The sequence below is a fragment of the Microtus oregoni genome, unplaced genomic scaffold (assembly GCF_018167655.1).
Source record: "Microtus oregoni isolate MIOR12 unplaced genomic scaffold, Mior012 000020F_ref0000438, whole genome shotgun sequence".
NCBI classification, from domain to species: Eukaryota; Metazoa; Chordata; class Mammalia; order Rodentia; family Cricetidae; genus Microtus; species Microtus oregoni.
The window spans coordinates 25767108-25793192 of NW_024543079.1; the positions used below are offsets into that span (position 1 = coordinate 25767108).

A 26085-nucleotide genomic window follows, 5' to 3' on the forward strand; every position below is an offset into this window, starting at 1 on the left:
CAACAGGGCTACTTTCCTCCCATCCTCCCACTGCCCTTCATGTCGTGTGGCCTGGCTGAAGTGTGATCGGAAACGGCCCTCTGAAATTCATGTGTGGAAGAATTGGTCTACTTCCCACATGGACTGCATTGCACAGCCTGTGCAGTGCTAGGGCCAGCAGGCAACAGGTTTCCTCGTTTGTGATGTCTTCAGGCTGGCCCAGAGCTAAAATTTTAATATTTCATTATTGAAGTGTGAATTAACTGCATTATTTATTTTAAAGCATACAATCGTTTAGCCACAGAGCAACCAAAAGTCTACGGCAAAGCAAAAATGAAAATGTCTAATTCATAAAAAGAAATCTAAGCAAATGCAGGAGTGGGACTCCCCCCTCTCTGTTTCCTAGATACGAAGAGCGCTTTCCTTTTTCTACAGTTTTCATAGAGTTCTCTCCTCTGATTTCTTAACCCATGCAATATGAGTGCATCAAATGGCTGCCATTGGTAATAAAGAGAAAGGTGGGCTGGATCCCTTCCGTCCTGGTTGTCCCTTTTTTGCCTTTGTCCATTTAGAAGCCTGCTGTCCACTATAGCCCCCTAAGGAGTCCCAGCAGTACTTCCCCTGGAAGTTCTGGGGAAACCCCCTCCTAGCTTGGTTCTTTTGTCAGGCATGTCCTAAAAATGATGGGCGTTTGTAAAATAGCTAGGAAGATGGCAAGAACATTGAAGCTATCAATATCTGAATGGCATCCGTTCTTCAATTATTTAGAGAAAGTATTGTTCTAGAAAACAGTGTGTAATGGAGAGGTGTGTGCGTGCATGTCAAACTGTAGAAGGAAGAGAGGCCATGGGTTAGCATCATGAAATTGCTGAAATAGCCTTGTTGCTATGATGAATTGCTTTAATGAAAATTAGAGATGTTAAAAGGTAACATATGCAGATGTATGATTTGCTACTTATTCTATTATACAAAATATGTTCTCTGGAAGAGGCAATTAATTCAGAACAGCTGAAACTGGTCATAGGAAGATAAGGTGAGTTTTCCACAGGCAAGGACAAAACCAGAGAGCTGGATGAGACATTTATAAAGTGGTATCATCTCACTATTGACTTTAGATTTTGTCGGTTCCCACTTCCCATCCCCCTTCTGTTAAGAACAGCAACATAAACATGCCAAGTCTAAAGCATTGTAGAGATCAGGTGATGTGCAAAAGATACTACCATGTCTTTGGAACCCAGGGAGGTAGTGGGAGAACTTCCGTATGTTCTGGGACAGAGAGTAGGGATGATGCCCGGCCTCCTCTGGTCTTCATTGCTTGAGCTAACTCTATTCCACTGGCTTCTTAAGTTGTTAATAGCTCTAACTACCTTTTGGATGAGTGGATGATCCATCAAATCATTCTTGAACTTGGCACGAGCAGATAGGTAAGCCAGGACTGGAAGCAATGGCTCCTAGGACTGCTAACTTCAAGTGTAAACCTCTGTGGGCTAACACACCTTGGCTCAACATGGATATTCTTTTATGAAAAGTAGAGATTTCATGAGGAACTTTGGAAATTGAAACTATTATTTAATAGGTTTGTTTGGGTCCTAAAATGGAGCAAGTGCATCTATTAGGTTATAATGATAATAATACCCTTTCCCATTGCATATGAAGAAGCACATGTCAGTGATGGGCTCTATATGGAAGCACACCGTGAAGATCTTATAAACCAATGAAGCTGTGCTCAAAGTCAGCCTCAAAAGGGAATGCACAAGACATCCTGGGTGTGGAGGTGAAGACCCTGGTGGCTGCCAGGCCCCACCTTCTTCATTAAACCCCGATTAAAACATTTTGAACCCCTCATTCAGACCTCTTCAAGGTGTTCTCCGAGGCTTCTGTCCATTTTCTATCCTTCCTCCTCTGTCTGTAGATTTTACCAATTTTGAGCCTGGTGATTCTTGAAATTTAGCCTGAAGCTTGTCAATCACCTTCCTCTCCTCCCCCCCCCGCCCCGGGAGAAATCACTCTATGACCAGCTTTGTGAGGTAACCAAGAAAACAGACAGGGACCAGGAGACACAGGCGAGTCTTATCCCTATCACCAACCCTAGGGTAAGGCATGGAGAAAAGACAGCAATGAAAGGGACGGAGCGCCTGAAAGTTTGCCTTAGCATGGGGCCTCTTACAAGTGGAGGGAGCTTGCTTTCTTATTCCTTTTTCTTTCTTTCTTCCTTTTTTAATTTTTTCCTGTTTCCTTTTCTGTAGGTAAACAAAACAAAATGCAGCTGGAGTGTTAGAGCAAAGGACCCTTCCTTCTTCGGACTCGCCTCCCCCCTCCCCCACCCTCTGCCACAGCACAAACTATCTTCTTCCCAAGTCCCCCAGGGCCAGGCCTTGCGATGCTGAGGGTTGTCATTTAGCTTCAGTTCTTTGTTCCTTTGCTTCAGCTTCATCTTGTGGCCCTGAGGAAGACAAAGAGAAACAAACCGTTTGTTAGATGAAAGATCAGGCATCTTCACAAGGCTTAGCAAGGAATAGTTTTTAATGCAGCCCATGAACTGTCAGTCCTCAGCCAGGCCTAGCAAGAGCTTATTAGACTATCAAAGGGCTTTACCTATCTGCACTGTAATTGCTAACACCTGGTATCTTTAATGATCTTCTAAATCACTGCTGATTAATGTAGGCCACATGACACATTGCTTCAGCTGGTGGGGACGATTAACTCAAGTGTTCAAAGAAATCTTTGAACAATCTATCTTTGATGTGTCCATCCTTTCCAGACTATTCCCACAGTCTAGATTCTAGGGACCAGAATGCAAATAAAGACTTATATTATGTTGCTTTGTATTGATGAGACCTTTCTTTTTACATATCTGCTGTCCTCCACCCAGAGACAACTTCAATAGACTCTTTCCCAGAAAAGTCTATGCTCATTTTAGTTAGACTTTTAAAACTGAGGTTAGTTCACCTCCAGGGAAATGCATGAATCAGATGTACTCTGTTGATTCTAGTTTTATATTCATATTTAGTCCGTGACACTATCATATCTGAAAAATCCTCATGATTCTAGATATATCTCTTTGTCAAGGCCAAACCTGCTGGAACCAACAATTCTTGGTCCTAGAACTTTCTACACATGAGATCTCTGCAAATAGGATCACAGAAGTGTCTTTCACTCAGCACAGTGTTTCTGTGAGTTATACTGCTGCTGCTTAAGTTTATTTTGTTCTTCTCCAATGATGACTGTCAAGACCCTGTGTACAGAAATCACATTTTCATCCATTCTATTGTGAGATATTTAGACTGTACCAAGAACATAGCATCCATATGAATGAGGTTTGGTATACTGGTATTTCTTTTGAGAGGTGTTTATTTGGGCCATTTTCTTATTAAGTAGAAAATTTGCTTTTAGTCTTTTGGTTTCTACTCTGGATATTCTTCTTTTTAGATATACAGCTGACAAATGCTTCCTCCCACTGTCAATGTCTCTCCATTATGTTGATTTCTTTGCGGCATAGGAGCTTCGCTCTTGGACGTAATCCTGTTTACAAAGTGTTCCTTTTGCTCTTGTGCTATTGGAATCCTATCCAGAAAAAACATTGCCCAGACCAATGACATAAAGCGTTTTGCTCAAATAGTTTTGGATGCTACATTTATGTCTTTGATCCCTCTTTTAGTTGAATTTTGTACACGGTAAAAAACAAAACAAATCCGGACAAATTTCAATCACCTGCAGGTGCAGGTGGATTCTGACTTTGCAAAGACTGCCATACCTCTAACCTGGATTTTTTCTTCCTCTGGATTACATTTTTGTTATTGTTTTCTGTTTTCATATGGTTAGGTTTTCATTGCTGTTGTTCCAGCTTTGTGAAGAAACTTAGGTTTTCTACTAGTTGCTTTTCTCATTGCTGTGACTAAATGCTGAGCTAGAAGCAATGTAAAGGAGGAAGAACTTTTTCTATGCAGCAGTTTAAGAAAGGACACAGTCAATCATAGTACCCATTGTTAGTACAGAGTGATGATGAATGCTTGTCCTCTTAGTGGTTTGCTGTGGTTTGCAGGTGAAAGGTTCATCACGGGGTTAAGGTCCTTGAATACCTGGTTTCTGAAACTAGTTTGGGGTGTTGTGGAACCATTGCCAGTCAGGCTTATCTGTTTGGAAGCAGCTCATCCAAGTTTGTACTCATTCCCAATTCTGGTCCAATGCCCTGCTTCCTGATGCTCCCGTTTATGAGAAGGTCATTTTATAAGCTCCTGTCATCATCAAAAACTGGGCTGCTACAGCCTAATACTGTTTTCTTTACATTGTTTCTAACAGGCATTTTGTCCCAGTTGTTGAAAAGTGGTGATATACTGGGCTTAGATGATGTGCTTCATTTTTTCCACATTCGGTATAATGCTGGCCATGACTGTTTTCTGAAGGTGTAATATTTGTGATAAGAACAGAGGGTTCATGAAGTGTTGCTAAAACATATAGAATTCAATATGTTGAAATGATCATATGATTTCTATCTTCCAAACTATTTAATGTCATTACATTTATTGATTTGCATGTATCAAACCATCCTTGCATTCCTGGGATAAAATTAAGTTTGATAATGTTAAATGGTCATTTTTTATGCTAAATTCATTGGACTTTTTACCTTCTTCATCTAAGTATAATAGTTTTGAAAGAATTGGCTTCAGTTTTTTTAAAGATTTTTGTGGACACATAGTCATTGTGAGTATGACCTTAAAGGTTTGGTTGAAACTTAAATAATCTGTTCCCTGTCTTGATGTGCCTACCATTGCTCAAGCATGAGTCCAAATGAGCCTTTCTACCTTATACATTGATTTTGGTCAGAGTAATTGAAAACGCAAGGTTATAACATTTTTTATGCCAACTAACCCTCTGTAGGAGTTCCAGTTAATCCACATTTTTTGTACCAGATGATTATATTAACTTTGTAAAGGAGATATTTCAGTATTAATGTACATCATACTAAGTCTGATGAGGAACAGTGGGTAACAGCTATATGCAACCCCTAACCCCAATAGTAGTGTACATTAGCATATGTTTGGTGTAATTAATAATTAATTCCTATAGAGAGTAAATAAACTATTACAGGGATGTATAAGAACAGGGTCTAATCCATGATTCTGCTGAAAGAAGAAAAATGTGACATCACAAAGTGCAGAAGGCTGTGAAGATGTGGGGAACTTGAAATGAAAGTTAGAAACAGTATCCATGGTAGATTGCAGCTATCCCGAAGGATAGTTAAAGCTATGCGTGTCCAAGTATCACATGTAAAGCAGTATGGTGTGTTCATAAAAGTTATGCACATCCTTCTGTGTAACTTAAATTACCTCTAGATTATCAAAACCCTTCGTATGTTTTGTAATTGTCATCTTGCATTACTTAAGGATAACAAGGAGTTATTTGGTATGCATTAAATACAAATGGGATAAAGTTCAGAAAACCAGTGAAGTGAAATCAGGCAACCTAACAAGCTTGTACTGGTCTCAGTTCCCTTATCACTTTAAAGAGAAGTCAGAGTAGATGATGCCTGGATTGATTAGTTCATTAATTAATTAGTGGCCGACGAGTCATTTTAAAGGATAATATTTGAGATCTGTATGAACACAGAATAGCACCATTATACTTGCCAGGAGCAGTGCTTGAGCTATTTAAAAGCAGATGAGAAAGAAATGGTGGCAACTATGTTCACAGATTCAATTGCTGCATGCTCTAATCATTAAAGAATTTGGAGTTGGAAGAACTCAAACCTCCATGCATCCTTTGGTTAAGGAAAATAGATCTATACTAGCACTTTATCTGGATACTAATTACATAGGAAATTAATAGAAAAAAAAATCCAAAAGTTGTAGTTTTTTGGCAGCTAAAGAATAAAAGACCAGGAAACACTGAGGAAGAGTATAAACTGTTTAAATTTTGTCTCAGTTCATTACTTTCAATGGTAACTTCATAGCTATTAATTCCTATAACTTCACAGGATATTTCATATACATGGGTAAGGTTAAAATGTTTATGAGCTAATGTATATATGAATGTGTATTTTAAAAAACAATTTCCTGTTATACAAATGGTATTAGCTTTCTGGTCCCATGAAGTTCATGATTGTCATGAAAAGGATAGACATGTTCTCTCCTACGGTCTGAGCCTTCATTCCACTGTGATGCTGGGGCACACGCATGGTGCAAGGTAGCCTTGTGGCAGGGTGAAGAGATCAAGAGGACCGGGGAGTGAAGAGGGCAACCAAGGCACTATCTATGTTCTACATTCATTCCCAATTCATTCTTCTTTGGTGTTTTTAAACATTCAGTTAATAGTAAGGCTAACTTCTTTATTTCAGCCTATTCTGACTTTTCCACAGCCCTCTCCAGGGATGGGAAAGGCTGATCGATTGCTTATCACTCTAGATATGATGTAGACTATGTGGTCTTGTTACCAATTTTATTTTCCTGGGTGTTGCCTTGGGTTCAATGGACTCCAGCTATGTCTGTCTGTACAGATGTGTGTGTCCTCAGGAGTTAGTATGCTTTCTTAGGCACCTACTTTACTGTCAACATGTATTTATATGTCTTTATACATTCTCTTGGTTAAAAATTTAGTGTTACACTTAAAAAAACAACACAGTATGACGATTGTGGAAAAGAGATGCTTCTGGAATCAGCTCAAGTCACTGAAGTAATTTGATCACTCTGGCAGGCGAACAGTAAGACAAATGGGAAAACGCTATTCTTTCAGTCAAAGTGAGGAAATCTAAGGTGCTCCACGATTTAAGTATACCACAGCTTATCCTTTTTTGTTTGTTCGTTTTGCTAAAGATGGCAAGTTTCTAGGAGTAATCTTACTTTTTCACTCTGTATTGTTTTACAAATCTCCAAAGTTTAGTTCGAACTACACTCCAGGACTTGACAAAGCAAAGAGAAATACAACACGCCCTTTGCAAACTATTCCTTATGGCTGGCTCATGAACCGAAAAAATCCCTCCATGGGGGCAGCTTACCTATTGGAAATCTTCTTGCTGACACGCTCTTGGCTCATTTACATTGTCGTCCTGGCTGTTCATTTCAACTGTAAGCAGAAAACGTGCAATCATTATCAAACCTAAACTCTTAAATGCACGAAAACGGCCACTCCGGTTTGAAATCGTTCCCATCTCCTGTCTATGCCTTTTCTGTTCTCATTTATTCATGACAACGGGGACCAGGAGGTTAGGATTCACTCTCCTCTCAGCTGAGCTGTCATTTCATGCAAGATTTGTGGTTTGGCAGGCTGCGTGTATTTATTACCATCCTTAAATAAATAAATTCAAAGGCCTTAATACACATCTAAGGAAAATAAAGAGAAAACAAAGAAAAGCGGAGCATTGACATGCAGAGAGGTGCAGGGTCCCCTCCGTAATGGCAATGTCGAAAGACCTGTTTAGTTCACTGTGTTTTCAATTTCAGAATTCAAAACAGTTCCTGCAAATTGCCAATGGGTACAGCAGCCAATAGATGCCACGAGATAGACAAGCCACACATGTGCCTTTTACTTGATTGTATTCAGTCTATGTGAGCATTTGCATAAAAATAGAATGCATAATTACTGCCTTTCTCCAGAAGTGGCCCAAAGCAGCCACTCTGGAAATTTCCAAGGGTCAGCAAGTTTAATGAGATTTTCACTATCCAAAGCCCATATTGTAAGCTAAGAAAATAAATATAGAAATGGACAGTGGGAGACTGGGAATATAGCTCAGTTGGTAGAATGCTTGCCTTGAATGCTGGAGTCATGAGTAGATTTCCTAGCAACACACACGTGAAACAGACAATGACAGATAATTACAACAGTAAAATTCTGATTTCAAATCCCTGGCCAGAAAACATAACCTCTAGCAAAATGTCCAGGACCAGTGCCAGTGGTCATCAGTTTTCAATTTGTAAGAACCAAGAAATACACCCAGCTCCTAGTGATCTTTCTTATGTCAACCGCCTTCAAATATGGCATGTTTAACTACACATATCCCGCTTACCTGCCAAGCACAGACAGTACCCACCAACACCATCACTGTTCTAACCTCTAGTTATTTTTATTTGGGAAGTTTTCATTTACTTGCACAAAACCGACAATCTAAGTTCTTTGTTTTGCTTTTAGAACATAAACGAGTAAAAGAATGGAGTAATGGTGGATGCTGGTCCCATATTACAGAGATACTTGGAAGAGAAATGCCCTTGGATGGCCAAGATCTCTCCCAGGGTTACAGGCTTAAAACACTGGTCTCTCTTCCCTTACCTGAGACCCGCACCATTTTCTTAATTATTTGTGATCTCGTTTCAAATTCCACCAGTGAACTCACCAGATGAAACAGTTCTCTCAGCCAAAGAAGTATTTGTGCACTGTTCAGCTTGGCACACGGGATTCCCTCTCAGAGTGGAGTGTACAGGGTTAAGCACGGAAGAAACACTCGTTTTCTGTTCCTGCCTCTAGTCAAAAGACTCTAAGGCCTCCAGCCTATTAATACATGTTCTATAAAAAGTGTTCCATGATAAAATAACTCTGTGGAAAAGTAATGTTAAATGATATTAAAGAAGTTCTTGCTGAGGTCTCCACAGTATCTCGGGTGAAACTCAGCATTTTACACACTGGTGCAACACATAGGCTGGACATCCTCAGAGCTTACTTTGGGAACAAGTAGTAAGGAAACATGTCCATGGTTTTGGAGGTGGGTTGGAGCATCTCCTGGGTCAGGAATGCTCGTGAGTAGAAGTCTTAGAGTTAAGGGGGGCAGTTCAGGTGATGGCCAACCTATGGGGTGGAGAAAAGCCTGCTCTATCCTGTACACAACCGTGTTACTCCCCATGATGGCTGATTTATTTCTGAAGTGATTGTCGACTCAAGGTAATTTACTTTTCCTTTTTACCCCATCAAAGGTGGAAAAATGTGGAGCTGATCACAAGCTCATTAACTAGATTTACAGGAACAGTAGATCCGCTGAAAGACCATGGCGCCCGCTTTAACAGAATGAGTTTGTTTGGAGGCCCTAGCAGGGGAGTGTAGTCTACCCTTGATGGAAAACTGTTCTTCCTTATGAGGAAGCAGACAGCTTCAGGAAGGAAGTTCATGGCCCTGTGAGGGAAGCAGGGGGCAGCTGCCTGGCTATCCAGATCAGCTGAATCAACAGTGACAATAAATGGGGTAATGGATGCCACTCTCACAAATGGGGTGACAGATGTCACTCTCATGGTCTAGTGTAACAATTGAAAAGGTACACTGAAACAGGCAGGTGGTAAAGACTTACTTTTGGCCTCCTTCCCTTCACTCCAAAGAGCCCTGCATGGGGAGGTGTTTCTTGCTTATGAGAGGGATGTATAATTAAGGCCAAGCCTTAAATGTGAAACAGAACACAGCTAGCCACAGAGAAATCTGGTGCGGGAGAAAGCCCTGTGCCCCACCCTGCCCCGTCTCATGGGACCAGGTAGGCTCAGGGCCTGAATCACTACAACTACATTAGACTTGGTAGCTAACTACCTCTACAATGCCTCCTTAATTCTATGGTAGCAGAGTGGAAAACAGAACTCTCCCTGCTGGGAAGACAGGTATGAAAGCAAGCTAGCATCAGGATTTGTCTGGATCCTGTGATCACGCCTGCTATACTTTGGCCCAGGACCTAGGAGAAAGGGAAGATCTTGTTTTTTGGCCACAGCTCAAAGCCTTTAGATTAGCTCTAACAACAGACAGAGAGCTGTGGGTTCCAAGAATAGACTCCATTTTGGGTCTGCATTGGGTCCAGCTTTGGCAGTCTATAGCAGAGATGCTCCCTTCCTGTGACTAGGAAAATCTCTCTGTATGTGACCCAGCTTGGTGCCAGCCTTGCTAGCCAAGGGACTGTCTCTAACATTTATCTCAGATCTCAGGTAATGCAGCTTTAACAAGCCAGTTCACAGAGTTCCAGCCTTGTCCTGGCACCAGGAATAGACTGTGCCTGGTTTTTTGGCTCACACCAATACCAACTGAATTGTGTTTCTTTGATGTATGCTACCGTGCAGGTCCTTGCTACCATGAGACTTAAGCACATCTCGGCTTAGTCAGTGTGGACTGCTTTGCTCAGCACTAACTGAACCTAGTATGCTATACGGTCATATCACTGAGGGTAGGGAGGAGGAGTAAGTGACGGGTTTTAGCAGCTCAGGGCCAAGTTCCAGGATATAATCTGAAACTGAGAAAAAGCTAATATCTCTCATTCCCAGGTTTGGCTACTAAGAGCTCTGGAAGATCTCCAATGCAAAGGAACGACACGGAGTACTGGACTTCTAAGGCATCTAACATAGCTTGGGCTGGTTGCAGCAATCTGTTGCCACAATTTTACTTTACCAATAGGCAGTCATTTCTTCTCCCATTTTAAAAAGCAGCATCTTATGTAGTCCAGGACAGAATAAATTTATTATGTAGCTGAGCATGACCTTGAACTTCTGACTCCCCTTGCCTCTACTTCCAAAGAGCTGAGACTGCAGGCGTGTGTCACTATACTTGACTATTTCCTTGTTAGTGTGTACTTTCCCTTCTTTATATTATATTATATATTTAAAACATTTTTATAAGTGTTGTGTCAAGTGTGATGAAAATAATTACCTTTGCTTTATAAGATGAAGAATGGGAGAAAGGAAGTACAGGAAAGCTAGGAAATGATTTATACAGTGGCTGAAGTAAGACCTTACCTTGAATATAAATGAATCAATTTTCCAAGTAAATGTCACAGTTACTGATTGGGATAAAACACGTGACCAAATTACATAGTGCTTTGAAGAAACTTAACTCACCACTCAAGGTATGTATAGATTGAGAACAAAGAGATGGAGGGAACTACTCTGTGCTCAGGGGGATCAAGAGGAAGCATGAAATAGCTATCATACAGCAGATAAAAAGACTTAGTAATAGTGAAAAGAGGTAAGGTGGGTTGTTTTATAATGACAAAGGGGTCAATTCTGCAAGAGAACAAATTTTAAATATACAAAGCTGATCTTAGTAGCACGAAGTGAATCGCTGGCCTCGTAACACAGCAGCTGGGGACTTTTGTGTTGCATTTGCAGTGATGGTAAGATCACAGAGACAGAAAATCCCAAGCAGACAAAAGGATTAAATCGTACCCAAGACCCAAGGCTCCAGCAGTCATTCCCAGGGTGTTCCATTTGCCATAGGCACATTTTTCTGACCTATACCCAGAACATTCTTCAGGACAGATAATATGATAGATCATACAACAAAGCCCATTATATTTTATTAATTGTAAATTATACTGCTTAGGATTTAACAAAACAAAAAAAGTCAATAGCAAGGAAAGCTCTAAAAATCCATGTAAAATGTCCATTTGAATAACCAATGGATGCAGGAATCAAATTGTTTATGGGATATATTGAAACAAGACCCATGTGATGTCCTGTGAGAGCTGCTAGGCCAGTGCTGCCACCCAAGTTCTTGCTCAGAGGGTTCCGTCTGGGTCTCTTGTCAGTCAGCACACACAGTTAGCTTCCTTTCACTCATGCCAGCCCTCTCTCACCACCACATTGCTCTCTGAGGTTCTCAGCTGGCTCGGTGAGCACTCAGGACTCAAGTATGAGAAGAAGGGAGCTCTCAGCTCAGAGCTGGGCCTGAAGGGATTCACCTTGTACTTGTGTGGCAGACTACAGAAGTAGCCTGACTTGAACAGTAGGCCCCATCCTCCTGCCTCTCTCTGAGTGGTAGAGAAGGAGGGACAAAGGGATGCTGCCCAGCAGTGGGTGTGAGAGACATCAAGGTACCTCCACACATGGTTCTTTTGTTTCCCCACCTGCCTGAGCAAGTCATGTCCGCAGACCATGGGCTCAAAAAATCAGCTCTACTCAGGGAGGGAGCTATACACATCAACACATCTGAGTGACTATAATCATCTGACCCTTGCCCACCAGCACCTTCCCTTCTGTCCTTTCTTGCCTTAACCTTGCTTCCTTTGCCCAGGCTTCAGTTTCTTTCATTACAATTTTGTTTGGCATATAACTGTGTAAATATAACATAACATATAAGTATTGATTATAATAACCCAACTGACAAGCTTCTTAAGATGTGAAATAAGAGTCCCATACTCTCTCCACTTTTATTTGGCAGAGTTCTATAAATTATAGCCAGAGAACTTGGGCTAAAAGTAAAACTAAAGGGCCCCTAAAGTGAAAAGTTGCCCATGTTTACCAATGATTTGATTTTACTTATAGGAAATGTCAAAGACCTCTCTCTAGTAGAACTGCTAGTTAAATTCAGCAAAGCTGCAATAATATATATGTAGCACTGCTTTTGCCCATAGTGACCTGTTTTAAATAGAAATAAATAAATCAATCCCATACCTAGGAGGAAATGTAACTATAAAACATTGATGAAGGAAAGGAAAGAGAACACAAAAAAGTAGAAAATGTTTGTTCTACCCCAACTTAATCCATATAAAAATTCTAATGATATTGTTCACACAGTGGGAAATAATTTAATGTGTAACTATAAAATTCTCCTATAGCCAAAATGGGCCTGAGCAAGAAACACAAAGGAAGAGGTGGTAAATATACTTCAAAACTGGAATGACCAAACCACCAAGGTTTGGGCTTAAACAGACATGTGAGTTACTAGATAGTCTAGTTGGTATTATGAGCATGCGTGAGACAAAGGACAGCTCTTTTCACTACGTGGCCAGCATGTGTTGAATATCCTCATGCAGAAGAGTAAAACTAGACTCCTCTTTCACATCAACTAAAAGTAGATTGAAGACTCACAGAAGACATGAAACTGTGGAAGGAAAACAGGGGAAACACTACAGGACTTTGGCAAGGGCAAGAATCTTTGGCACAGACCACGAAAAGGACAGGAAACAAAAGCTAAAGTAGACAAATGGAATTTCATCAAACTAAAATGTTCTTGTGCGGCAAAAAAAAAAATAATAATTGATGGAACCATTATATTGAATGGGAGAGAATCTCCATAAACTACACCACTGAAAAAGGGTTGAAAGCCAGAATAGAGGGAATTATAGAAATGTATTAGCAAGGGAGCATGTGACCTACTTTATTAATGAGCAACAAATCTAAGCAGACATTTCTCAAAAATGGCCAACAGGAATATTGAAGTAAAGATTAAAAATTGCACAAATACATCACTTCCTTGCAGTAGAAATTATGGTTATCAAAAACCATGAAAATAATAAAGGTTGACATGGGTTTGGGGAAGCCTTGCAGACTGTTAGTGTAAATTTATAACAGTATAGTCACTATAGAGAACAGTATGAAAGTTCCATAAAGACACAGAGAGAGAGAAAAAAACTACCATATGGTCTGGCGATTCAACTACTGAGCATATATACCTGAAGGAAACAAAGTCAGTACATTGGAAAGAAGCAACACAATATCCAGAAAAATAGACATGAATGTTTGGGAATTTCTAAGTGGATAAAGAAAGTGTGGCATAGCTGGTGGAATACTAGTTATACTCATTGTCATTACAGGAACGAATCCTGTCATTTGTGACATCCGTGGAACTCGAGATTATATCAAAAGAAGTAGGCCAGATACAGAGAGACAAGTGATTAGTCATCTCTCAGAAACTGAGTGGAAGATGGTGATGATCAGAGACCAGGCACACCGGGAGGGGCTCGGTGATAGTTGTTGAGTTACAGTGAGAAGTTGGGGTCCAGGATTGCATGGGAGGGTGTCTGCAGATGAGAACAGTAGTATTATATTGCCAAGAGCTAAAACAAGTATGAGGTTTTACCCAGAAAGAACTGAGTAATACTGGAGATGAATATTCTTAACCTGACTTAGAAATTATATGACTTATCTATAGATTATAGCGCAGACCATTAACAAATGTAACTTTATCATTTTAGGTATCACCAAAAATTAGTAAACATGTATCACTTGACATAGTTGATATCCTATGGATTCTAGTTTTCTTGTCTCTGTGATAGGCTGCTGCTGAAGGGTTAAGGGATCTCCTCTGTGACTTTTCTCCCTTCCCAGTCCCAAGGCAACCAGACTCACTGGCTTTTATTTTATCTAGTAAGCTGCCAAGATCACTGGCCCGGGTCTGCGAAGTCTACAGAAGTAAGGAAAGTCCCTTGTGCTGTGGGTAGCTGCTGGCTCTTCTATCCTGGCTTCTCCAGCAGCAAGTACTTGGTGTTACTAAAGGATAATTCATCTAAATCCCACTCAGCACACCTCTCTAATCAAACCGAAAAGACTCTTTATTATAATATTTAAAACAAAAACCCCCGTGACCCAGCAGAATCATGTCTGCAGAAACAGGTATTTTTCTAATGCAAATAATGGCATTTCAGAGTCTTCTCAGCAAGGATGTGTAGGGGAGGGGATGTTAATAAGTTCATGGTTCTGGGATCTTTATATGAATCTGATTAAAAGGCATCTAAAGTTAAGTGGGTTTATGTTTAAGGTGCTCTGAAAGAGTCCTTGTGTATTTAGTCAAAACATCAGAGGTCAAACAGTGGAGTGTATGAGAAGAATTTTAGCCCAAGCTCACTGGAGGGATCACAGCAGGGATAACAGCAGGCCAGGCAGATTTCAGTTTGACTTTGAATGACTCACTGTGACCTCAATATAATGAGGAATGTTTAAGCCATAAACCACGTGTGTTATCTTAAAACAGAATTTCTTCATATGCACACACATAAGCACACTTTTGGCTTTTGAAATTTACTTTTGTTCTAACCAAATACATCGATTCCTTGATCTGATAGTTCCCATAATCCTAGATTTACATGTGCACAAAATACCACAGATTCATAGCTGAGCACCGGTAGCTCAGACTCACTCACCATCAGGACCTGTAGTGGTTTCTGTGTCGCTGGAACCTTGACTTTTTGCAAACACAGAAGATGCATCCTCGTCTTGAGCTGAAGGAAGGAAAGCAGAGAGCCCTGGTTACTAGAGAATCAGCACAGCCCAGCTGCCAATCTGCTCTCGCCCTCCACTGTTCTCTTAAATTGAAAAATACTCTAGGAATTTAACTTCTTCTGCAGGGTGGGTTAGAGGAGGAAGTTGTGGGTCGAGATGATTGATGTTTTCTCCTAAGTTCTCTTTCATTTTTGAGATAATCACATACATAAATAGTTTCTCAAATTAGAAATCTAGTAGGATAAAAAGAAAGATATGTTTTAATCAACACAGTGTGCAGTTTAAATTTAGGGAAAGAGGAGGTGTTGTGGGGGAGAAAGGTAGATAGATAGATAGATAGATAAATCGATAGAAATAGAGAGAGACAAATCTTTAAAAAAAACAAAACCATGATGAAAAAAGGCCTGATTTTGCCTAAGGCATGCCTGAAAGCTGCAAGGTCCCTTCTCTTCACCAAAAGGGTTTTCTTGTTAAACTACAGAAGAGCAACACAGCTGCCTCCCTAGGGGACCTTCTAAGACGCTGAGGGCTGAGTGTCTAGCCTGTTGCTGGCTTGTGTTGTGTCCCATTTTCTATATGACCTTTAGAAAGAAGGCCATCCATTCACTGTGGTTGAAGTTATAAAACACACCCCACACACTAATAAATAAATAAATGGATAGATGTAGTAGGGAGAGAGGTTAAGAACCAATGAAGGCAACATATAGACAGAAGGACCTCCTACACCAGATAGATAGATAGATAGATAGATAGATAGATAGATAGATACCCAAGCTTTCTCTGTGTACAGCCCTAGCTGTCCTGGAACACATTCTGTAGACCAGGCTGTCTTCCAATGCAGAGCTTCTCTTGCCTCTGCCTCCCTAGTGATTGCATTAAAGCTGTGGGCCATTACAGCCAGCTGATACATTAGCTGGTGCTAGGAGAGGATTGCTGACCTTACAGATATTCAAAAGGACAAAAACCTCTCAAACCTTAAATACCTAATATGCTTTCCCAACAAGAATGCTGGGAATTTACAAATACAGGCACTTGAAAGTTTTCTTTCTGTACTTTTTAAAGCGAAGGTGAAATCGTTTGACAGGAGGACGGCCTGAGAAGAGAATAGTTAGATTCAGTGTGCCAAGTGGGGATAAAGCAAGAGGGGCAGCTCAGTTTTTGATCTTGCAGAGGGAACGACATTTGCTGATAATCTGTACTCTTGAACCATTTACTGGTACTGACAGTCAAGAAATATGGCTTAGTGTATCTGGTTTTATGTTGAAGTCTTTGATCCACTTGGACTGGGGTTTGGCAGGGTGACAGGTATGTATCTGGTTGCAAACCTCTATGCATTGACGTCTGAAGATACTTTCTTTTTTTCATTGTTTATTTCTTGATGCTTTATCAAAAATCAGGTGTCCATAGATATATGAATTTTCATCTGGGTCTTTGATTCGGTTCCATTGATAAATCTGTCTGTTTTTATGCTGATATCATGTGGCTTTTATTGTTCTACTCTATAGTAGGGCTTGAATCAGGATTGGTGATACCTTGAGTGTTGTATATTTTGTTTGTGTTCGAATGAATAAAGCTTGCCTGGAGACAAGAGGCCAGAGCTAGCCACTAGTTAACCACAGAGGCCAGGCAGTGGTGGCTCACACCTTTAATCCCAGCACTTGGGAGGAGGAAGCAGGAAGATTGGGAGTTTAAGGCCACCCTGAACTACACAAGATTGAACCAGTCTAAAAGAGAAACAGAGCCAGTTGGTGGTGACTCACACCTTTGAAGCCAGCACTAGGGAGGCACATCCTTTAATTCCAGCACTAGGGAGGTGGAGACAGCAATATAATGTGGGTAGAGACAGGATGCCCCCCCCACCCAGATTCAGTCTGAAAATTCATAGAGACAGAATTGCCCCCATTCAATCTAACGATTCAGAGTCTCTGGTAGCTGGCTGCTCTGCTTCTCTGATCTTTCAGCTTTCACCCTAATATCTGACTCCAGATTTTTATTGATTAGGAGTAATTAGGATCACACTTCACTCCAGAAGTTTATTTATTGTACAGGATTGCTTTAGCTGTCCATTTTTCTTAGTTGTTGTTGTTTTTGTTTTGTTTTTACATATAAAGTTAAGTGTTGTTTTTTCAAGTTCTGTAAAGAATTGTGTCAGAATTTTGATGAGGATTGCTTTTGGTAAGATTGTCATTTTCTTCTCTTTTAATCCTACCAATCCATGAGCTTGGGAGATCTTTCCATCTTCTGATATCTTCTCCCATGTCTTTCTTCAAAGACTTGAAGTTCTTGCTATATAGGTCTTTTACTTGCTTGGTTAGAGTTATATCAATATATTTTATATTATTTGTGGCTATTGTGACAGGTGTTGTTTCTCTAATTTCTTTTGTATATGGAAGGGATACTGGTAGGTTTTTTTAAAGTTTATTTTGTGTCTAGCCACTTCACTGAAGGTATTTATCAGCTATAGAATCTCCCTGGTAGAATATTCTGGGTCACCTATCTATACTATCATATTATCTGTAAATAGAGATATTTTGACTTCTTCCTTTTCACTTTGTATTCACTTAATCTCCTTTAGTTGTCTTATTGCTCTAGCTAGAACCTCAAGTATTATTGGATAGATATGGAGAGACTGGACAATTTGTCTTGTTCCTGATTTTAGTAGACTTGCTTAAAGTTTCTCTTTATTTAATTTGATTTTGGCTATTGGCTTGCTGTATATTACCTTTATTATGTTTATGTGTGCTTTACATCCATGATCTCTCCAAGACTTTTATTGTGAAGGGGTATTGGATTTTGTCAAAGGCTTTTTCAGCATCTAATGAGATGATCATGTCATTTTTTTTCTTTCATTTGTTTATATGGTGGATTACATTAACAACTTTTGTTATCCATCCTTGCATCTCTGGTATGAAGCCCACTTGATCATAGTGGATGATCTTTCCAATGTGTTTTTGAATTCAGTTTTCAATTATTTTTTATTAATATTTTTTCATCATTGTTCTTAAGGGAAATTGGTCTGTAATTCTCTTTGTAGGGTCTTTGTGTGCTTTGGGTATCAGGGTAACTGTAGCTTTATAGAATGACTGTTTCTTCTGTTTCTATTTTGTGGAATAATTTGAGTATTGGTATTAGCTCTTCTATGAAAGTCTGGTAGAATCTGTCCTAAAAAAAATCTAGCTCTGGGCTTTTTATTTATTTATTTTTTAAGATGACTGCTTTTATTTCTTTAGGGGTTATATGTCTATTTGTTTATCTGATCTTGATTTAACATTGGTAACTGGTCTATATCAAGGAAGTTATCCATTTCTTTTAGATTTTCCAATTTTATGGAGGTTGTTGAAGTATGTACTCACGTATATGTGGATATTAGCTATTAAGTAAATGAGAATCAAGCTATAACCCACAGACTTAGGGGGGCGAGGTAACAAGGAGGGCTAAAGGGCAGGGGAGATACAGGAATCTCACTGTGAAGGGGAAATAGAATAGATATCACAGGTGAATGGGGGGACTGAATGGGAGTGGGGAGGGCATGGGAACAGGAGGGGTCAGGTTTGGGGAGCACGGAGGGAGAGAGTACTAGGAAAGACAACTGGAATCAGGGGTATCTCTGAGATGACCTAGAACCTAGTGCAATGGAACCTTTGACCAAATGTTTGACCTGCAATGTGCCCTGCCTACAAGATATGCTGGGAATAAAGGTGGGACAGAAATTATGGCAGTTGCCAACTAATGACTAGACTAGCTTGAGACCCATACCATGAGAGGGAGCCCACCTCTGACATTGCCTGTAGGGTAAGGACCCAGAGGCAGGACAACCCAGACACCTAGGATAGAACCACACATGAACGGCAATAAATAAATCAATAAATGTCAATGAAATGACTCCTAGTGAATTTTGCTATACTCATAGATTGTTGCCTAGTCCAGTTGTCATCAGAGAGTCCTCACCCAGCAACTGATAGAAACAGATGCAGAGACCTACAGCCAAAGATTAGGCGAACCTCAGGGAATCCTGCTGAAAAGAGGTGAGGAGGAGTATGGGAACCAGAGGGGGCAAGAGACAAAGAAAACCAACACAATCAACTACCTTGGGCTCATATGCTCATAGGGACTCAGAGAGACTGAAACGCCAACCAGAAAGTTTGCATGGGACTGACCTAGGCCCTCTGCACATGTTACACTTGGAAAGCTTGGTCTTCTTGTGGGACTCCTAACAGTGGACGTAGGGGCTGTTTCTGACTCTGTTACCTGTTTTGGGGTCCCTTCCCACCTACTGGGTTGCCTCTTCCAGCCTTAATAGCAGAGGAGATACTTGATAAACCATGACTGGCTGATATACATGGGAGGCCTGCCCCTTTCTGTAGAAAAAGGAGAAAAGGTGGATGGCGAGGAGGTTGGACTGGGAGGAGAGAAGGGAGGGACAGAAAACTGACTGGGATGGAAAAAATTAATACTAGTTAAAAAAATGAAATATGACTTCAACATGGTTGACCATGTGACTTGGTAGGGAAGTCAGAACTTGAACATGTAAATACAAGCGGAGTGGGGGAGGAGGAAGAACGCCATTTTAAGATTTGAGGTATGAGTTAAGGCTTATTTAGTTGAAAACACTGAAGAAGCTGTTGTATTGGATATTGGAAATGGAGTGTGAAATACACAGGAGGAATCAGGGAGGTGCCATTCTTCAGTAAAACTGATGATACAAGATTAGATGAGCTAGCACTGGGAAAGGCTAACACAAGAAGAAAACTCTTCAGACATAATCATCCCGTAGCACTGCTCGAGTTCTGCTAGTAATGTCTGAGGATGGGATCAGGACACAGAAAAGAGACCTTGAACTTGCAGCTCAACCTGTCACCACAATCCCACACTTTAACTCTGAATCTTCCGGAAAGTTTAGCACTTTGCAAGTGTTCATTAGCACACTACTTACACTTGTGTGCAAAAGAAATCAGTGATTGTCCCTTAAGGATGCAGGCATGAGCAGTTTGTCACTTGAGATTAAAAGCATAGCAGAAATAAAACAAATGTCTGACTTCATAAACACAAGAAGCTTTGGAGTGGAGCTACAAGTATTTCAAAAGAGAAAAAAACTTGCATTTTTATCATAGGTAATTTATAATATTAAAAGGCATAAAGAACTTCTAAAAATAAAAATGTAGGTCAATATTTCAATAGAAAAATTGCATGAGATTTGAGAGTTCACAAAGTAAGAAATAATGTCTTACATTCAAGTGAAAGATGATTCAGTTTTATAATCACAAAAGAAATGTAAATGAAGACAATAATGAGACAGGGTTTCAGCCTGAGCTTGGTGCCGCTGATGTGGACTAGCCGAGATCTCTAGAAGCAGTGGGCAGGCTGCTGACAAGAGTTATTTTAAGGAACCAGTGAGCTAATGATGCAGCCCAGAGCCTGTGAGGAAAAAAGCTGTGGGCTGGCATCCCAGTAGCAGTGATGGAACAGGCACTTGAGGTGTCTTCGAAGGTTGATGGAAGGCAAGAGTAAGTGGTGAGGGCCCACCAAGGAAGAAATAGCTTGCTAAGTACCTCAGGTTTTCTGCAGAGCTAAAGACAGATCAGCTTTGAAGTAAAAATGAAGTTTGGGGTTCAGGATACAGATAAGCAGCAGAACACTTGCCTACAATGTGTGAGAGTTAGGTTTTGTGTTTCGTTCTCAGCACCACAAACACACATGAAACCACTTTTAATCAATTAAAAATAACAACAACAAAAAGCCTCCTTGAATCTTGAGGTACATTTCTCTATTACAGCAGTCCTCAACCTTGCTAAAGCATTGGAATACAGTTCATGTATTTTTATACAGTTCATGTTGCAGTGACCCCCAACCACAAAATTATTTCATTGCTACTTCCTAACTCATTTTACTATGGTTATAAATTGCTAAGTAAATATCTGATATGCAACCCTGAAGAGGTCTCAACTGCTTTAGTGTGTTCTCCTGCCTGTTGGAAGTGAAAATAAGTCCTTGGAGGAGGATAAAACCATTCAGAATCTCAAAGTGTCCTCATGAAGTTTTTAAGCGCAGTGTCCACCATGCAATGAAAAGTTATGCGGCAGCCGGAAACTGCTCCAACAGAGCACTGAAAGCCGAGAAAGTGAGAACAAGGTGTTCTAGACAAAATGTTGAATGACCAATGTCTATTAAGAACTTGGTATCCTCTTCAATTTCTTTCTTCAATGCCTTAAAGTTCTTGTCAAATAGATCTTTCACTTCCTTGGTTAGAGTTACCCCAAGATATTTTATGCTGTTTGTGGCTATCATGAAAGGTGATGCTTCTCTGATTTCCCTCTCTGCTTCCATATCCTTTGTGTATAGGAGGGCGACTGATTTTTTGGAGTTGATCTTGTATCCTGCCACATTACTAAAGGTGTTTATCAGCTGTAGGAGTTCTTTGGTGGAGTTTTTGGGGTCGCTTATGTACACTATCATATCATCTGCAAATAATGAAAGTTTAACCTCTTCCTTCCCAATTCGAATCCCCTTGATCCCCTTATGTTGTCTTATTGCTATTGCTAAAACTTCAAGCACTATATTGAAGAGGTATGGAGAGAGTGGACATCCTTGCCGTGTTCCTGATTTTAGTGGGATGGCTTTGAGTTTCTCTCCATTTAGTTTGATGTTAGCTGTCGGTTTGCTGTAAATAGCTTTTATTATATTTAGGTATGACCCTTGTGAAGCCAAGGACAATGGCACTGGGTTTTGATCCTACTTCATGTTTTGGCTTTGTGGAAGCCTAGCCAGTTTGGATGTTCACCTTCCTAGACCAGGATGGAGGGGGGAGGACTTTGGACTTTCCACAGGGCAGGGAACCCTGATTGCTCTTCAGACTGGAGAGGGAGGGGGAGAGGAGTGGGGGGAGGGGGATAGGAGTGGGAGGAGGGGGAGAGGAGTGGGGGGAGGGGGAGGGGGAGACGAGTGGGAGGCTGGGAGGAGGCGGAAATTTTTTTTTCAATAAAAAAAAAGAACTTGGGTGCTGAACTGAGTAATTTTCTTAACAAAAAGCTTCTCAGAGAATTGGACACTGTAAAACCAGATGACCATTCTAGAACAACAACAGAAAAGGATATGGATTCAATAGGTAAATTTGATCCATTCAGCTGAAGAGCAGTTAGTCCTGTTAGTGTGTTCCACACTGAGAACTGAAACAGAAGAGCAAGTCCAGCACTATAGTTGAGAGAGAACTGGGAAGTTTTGGAATCCTCCTTATAATGGGCAAACCAATATTTTAACAAATAATGCTAGTTTGATGGAATTAATGAGTGATGCAATGTTCTGATATTCTATCAAGGGTGTGGTAGCAACAGGCAAAACTAGTGCAAAAACAAAACTCAGATCAGTCATTGTAAAAGTGCTGAAAACCAAGGTTAGGAAAAATATAAAAATTACCTACTTAGGAAGAGGTGCATTGGACTGCAAAGAGCAAGAGTTGAGATTTGCGCATGAGCACGCAACAAACAATGAAGTGGAGAGACAGTGCGGTGTGTTTTTGGCAATAAAGGAAAAATGTCTTCAGCCTAAATTTCCATGCCCAACAAAATCTTTCCAATTTGGCATTTAAAATCAGAAGTGTTTTCAGAAAAACAATACAGAATTAGTTAATAGTATCTACTGGAGGGATTGTCTCCAATGTTCTGAAAATAAATTCCAGGTAGGTTACAGAGTCAGTTGGAAAAGGTAACATGGGAAAGGAGCCCCTGACTGTGAGGTAAATAAAAATCTTAGCCAGAGAAAACATTATATTAACAAGGAAGGGACTGGCAATCTGGAAAAAGGCTAAGTTAGCAACACAGATTTATCAAAGCATGTCATTAAGAGAGTGCCCAGGATTCCTGTACTCAGTACCCAAAGAAACACACAAACCATCATTAGGACGACAGGAAAGCCAACAGAGAATGAACAGGACATGGTCCTGTGATAAAGAGTTGCAGCTGGATAGCCACCAAACTTTTTAAATAGCTCCTTACCACATGTCATAGTTTGGTAAAACCATGGATTTTTTTCTTTTTCCAGTTTGTTTGTTTTTGTTTTTGTTAGCAAAACCACTGTAAAATGTTCTGATCCTTATCTCACTCTCTGAGATGTAATCAGAATTGAACAAGGGATAGCATTAATGTTATATTTGATAAGAAGTTATTACCATGGAAGGGAAATTAGCTGACCTAATTCTACTGGCACATGACTTCCTTGGCATTCTTCTTGGGGATCTCATTTTTGAGGGGAGCTACATCTAGGGGCAGAGTGGAAGGACTGAGAAAGAGAATTCCCGATACGACCAATGGCAATAACCCTAGAGAACTTTTACTGAACAGGTTGGATACCAGTCTATTAAGCAACGCTCAGCCAAAATGAAGTAAGATACACAATGCTGATACCAGCTAGCTAGGCCAGGGAAGGCCAAACTGAGCAAAGCAAAGTTCAGGAAGCCAATCAGAAAACATTTAAGTGCTTGCCCTATGCCTGTGCGTTTAACATCGTTTTACCACGTAGCTTGTAAGATACCTTAGGCTCGGACACAATGTTAGCACAGATTAGCATGGCTTGCAATAGACGGCTCGAGATCTATAGCAGGCAGAAAACACAGCGGCCATCAACGTTTGAGCCCTTTATGTGACAACACTTCTGGAACACAGAGAGGTATTGTCCATTTGATTTGTTCTCAAAGTTTGAACAGTGCGTTTGGTGGGTGTATTCATTCATTAATGTTACTATGCACAGTTTGTGCCTGCATGTACTATATGTGACTTGAATCTGTCAGTGTGCAGTGACATGCTTCGTTGACCTTGCTTGTGCATGTTGTGTTATCTGCTCAAGCATGTGAGCATGGATGTGTCTTCAGGCTGGGGGTGGGGGGAGCAACAGACATTAGTTACTCTGACTTATGAGTGTGACACTGGTGTTATCTGGATGGCTTCTATCCTGCCGAGCAATGCAACTGAGGGTCCCAGAGAAATGAGTCCATTCCACACAGACAATAGAATCTGATAAAAACAAAATACCTCTATTCCCAATTTATTCCAGTTTGTCTGACCATCGCCCATTTTGATTGGTACTACTTGGAACATAAACAAGAGGTATATTTCAGGGCTCCTAGCAGGAGATTAAAAGATGCTGAAACAGAGTCTGAAACACTCAGTGCTATTTTCATTTTCAATTACCAACTGCCACTGTTCTCCTCAAAGCTTTGATTACAGCAACCTTTGCAGGTCAGTGACATTCCATAAAAAGTGATAAATGGAGCTGGCCTCATCAAAGAAGAAAAGGTGCCATGATGCATACTGAGTGCCAGGTAGCTAGTTTCTTAAATACATAAATTCGAAGAGATATTGGAGGATCCTCCAAAATCATATTTTGAGATGTTTACTAATAGTTAACTCATCCAAACAAAGAATGACAATAATTTCTCAGAATATACAGTTGCATATGAGCTACAGAGATTGGGGCCTGTTAGAATCTCACTTTATTGAATTAAAGTGGTATTAATCCAAATGAAATATTCTTGAACCACTATACTAACATCCGGGTACCAATTTTACTATTGATTATTGCAAATGTTCATTTCCTACCTGATTCCCTCTTGGGACACTATTTCACTGTCTACTGATGCTAACTTTGGTCATGAAAAGTTTTTGGGCCATATGGCATCTGCTGAATCAAGTCACATAGGGACTGACCATTTGTACAGTTGAGTCTTTGCCTATCTACTCATATTTTATCTTTGAGAACATGCTTTGCAGATCAGCTGGTCCAAATGAGGATGAGTACAGGACTCAACTTAGAGCCTGACATGCTTTCTTGACCAGAGAAGCTGTAATTGGTCCTGATATTCATGATGAAAATATTTGATTGGGGCTGGAGAGATGGTTTAGCATTTAAGAGCACTGGCTGCTCTTCAAGAGGTCCTGAGTTCAATTTCCAGCACCCACATGCTGGCTCACAACCATCTATAGTGGAGTCTGATGCCCTCTTCTGGCATAAATGCATATATGGAGATAGAGCACTCATATATAGAATAAATAAATCTTTAAAAAAAGATTTATTTATTTATTTATTTTTGTTTACAGTGCTCTGTCTGCATGTATGCCTGCAGGCCAGAAGAGGGCACCAGATTTCATTACAGATGGTTGTGAGCCACCATGTGGTTGCTGGGACTTGAACTCAGGACCTCTGGAAGAACAATCAATGTTCTTAACCTCTGAGCCATCTCTCCAGCCCAGAATAAATAACTCTTAAAAAAAAAAAAGAAAATCAGCTTTATGTGATAAACTTTGTAAATGACTTTTAATAGCTGTGGCTAATAAAATAATTTAACATGTAGCATTATTATGGTTATGACATATGCATACACACTTAATATATGAAAATGAACCCAATCTTAACATTGTTTTTTAGTTCTATCTCATAGAAATTATACCTGTGAGAGCAAAAATTTGATTTGTATTTAACAGCTTAACATAAAATAAATAGTTTATTCCTTTAATTCTTAAACAAAAATGATACATGCAAAAAATATTAAATTAAAATATCCAGAAAAATCTCCTAATCTGAGTTTTATTGACTTTAGAATGCTGCTAAGATGGAAGAAAACTGGCCTTAGAGTGGTGTGGAAGGGCCTTCTGTATATGTGTTGCTTTTATTGGTCAATGAATGGAGAGGCTACTTAGGTCTGTGACAAGGTAGAACGGAGCAGGGGGCAGGAATTCCAAGCAGAGATAGAGGAGAGAAAAGGGTGGAGTAGGAGAGATGCCATGTAGTTACCGAAGGAGACAAATGCCAGGACCTGGTAAGCCACAACTTTATGGCGATATATAAAATAATAGAAATGAGTTAATTTAAGATGTAAGAGCTAGCTAGAAATACACTAGAGTCATTGGCCAAGCAGTGTTGCAATTAATATAGTTTCTGTGTGATTAATTCAGGTCTGGGCAGCCAGAAAACAAATGAGTAGCCTCCTCCAACATTAGAGTTTAGAGCATCCATCACATATACTTAACTCCCAAGCTCAAATGGAAGAAGGCTATTATTCCATGTGCATAGACACTAAATTAGAACTTAAAAGAGCTTTTAGTTCTTTTTAGGCTATTCCTTGGTAGAGATGATGAGCTCAATTAGACCTTGCTTTGCCCTAGACTGCCAAATTCACTGTCTAAGTCTAGACTCCCAGTCTAGCTAAATGAGAAGAGATCAAAAATCCATGTAA

General features: G+C 40.2%; 1 protein-coding gene across 4 annotated transcripts in view; it reads right to left on the reverse strand.

Moving 5' to 3' along the window:
* Nucleotides 1-1978: 1978 nt before the first annotated feature.
* Macrod2 (mono-ADP ribosylhydrolase 2) overlaps nucleotides 1979-26085 on the reverse strand; it is a 1907927-nt gene continuing 1883820 nt past the window's right edge. For 3 of the 4 annotated variants that reach the window (XM_041670250.1, XM_041670249.1, XM_041670248.1), the window contains exons 17-19: nucleotides 14786-14863; nucleotides 6971-7038; nucleotides 2298-2422 (exon numbers count right to left, since the gene is read on the reverse strand). In XM_041670250.1, the coding sequence (XP_041526184.1) occupies nucleotides 6971-7038; nucleotides 14786-14863 (146 nt within the window). In that variant the 3' untranslated portion in view covers nucleotides 2298-2422. Of the gene's footprint in view, nucleotides 2423-6970; nucleotides 7039-14785; nucleotides 14864-26085 lie in introns of all 4 variants that reach the window. The other variant, XM_041670251.1, reaches the window with a different exon arrangement.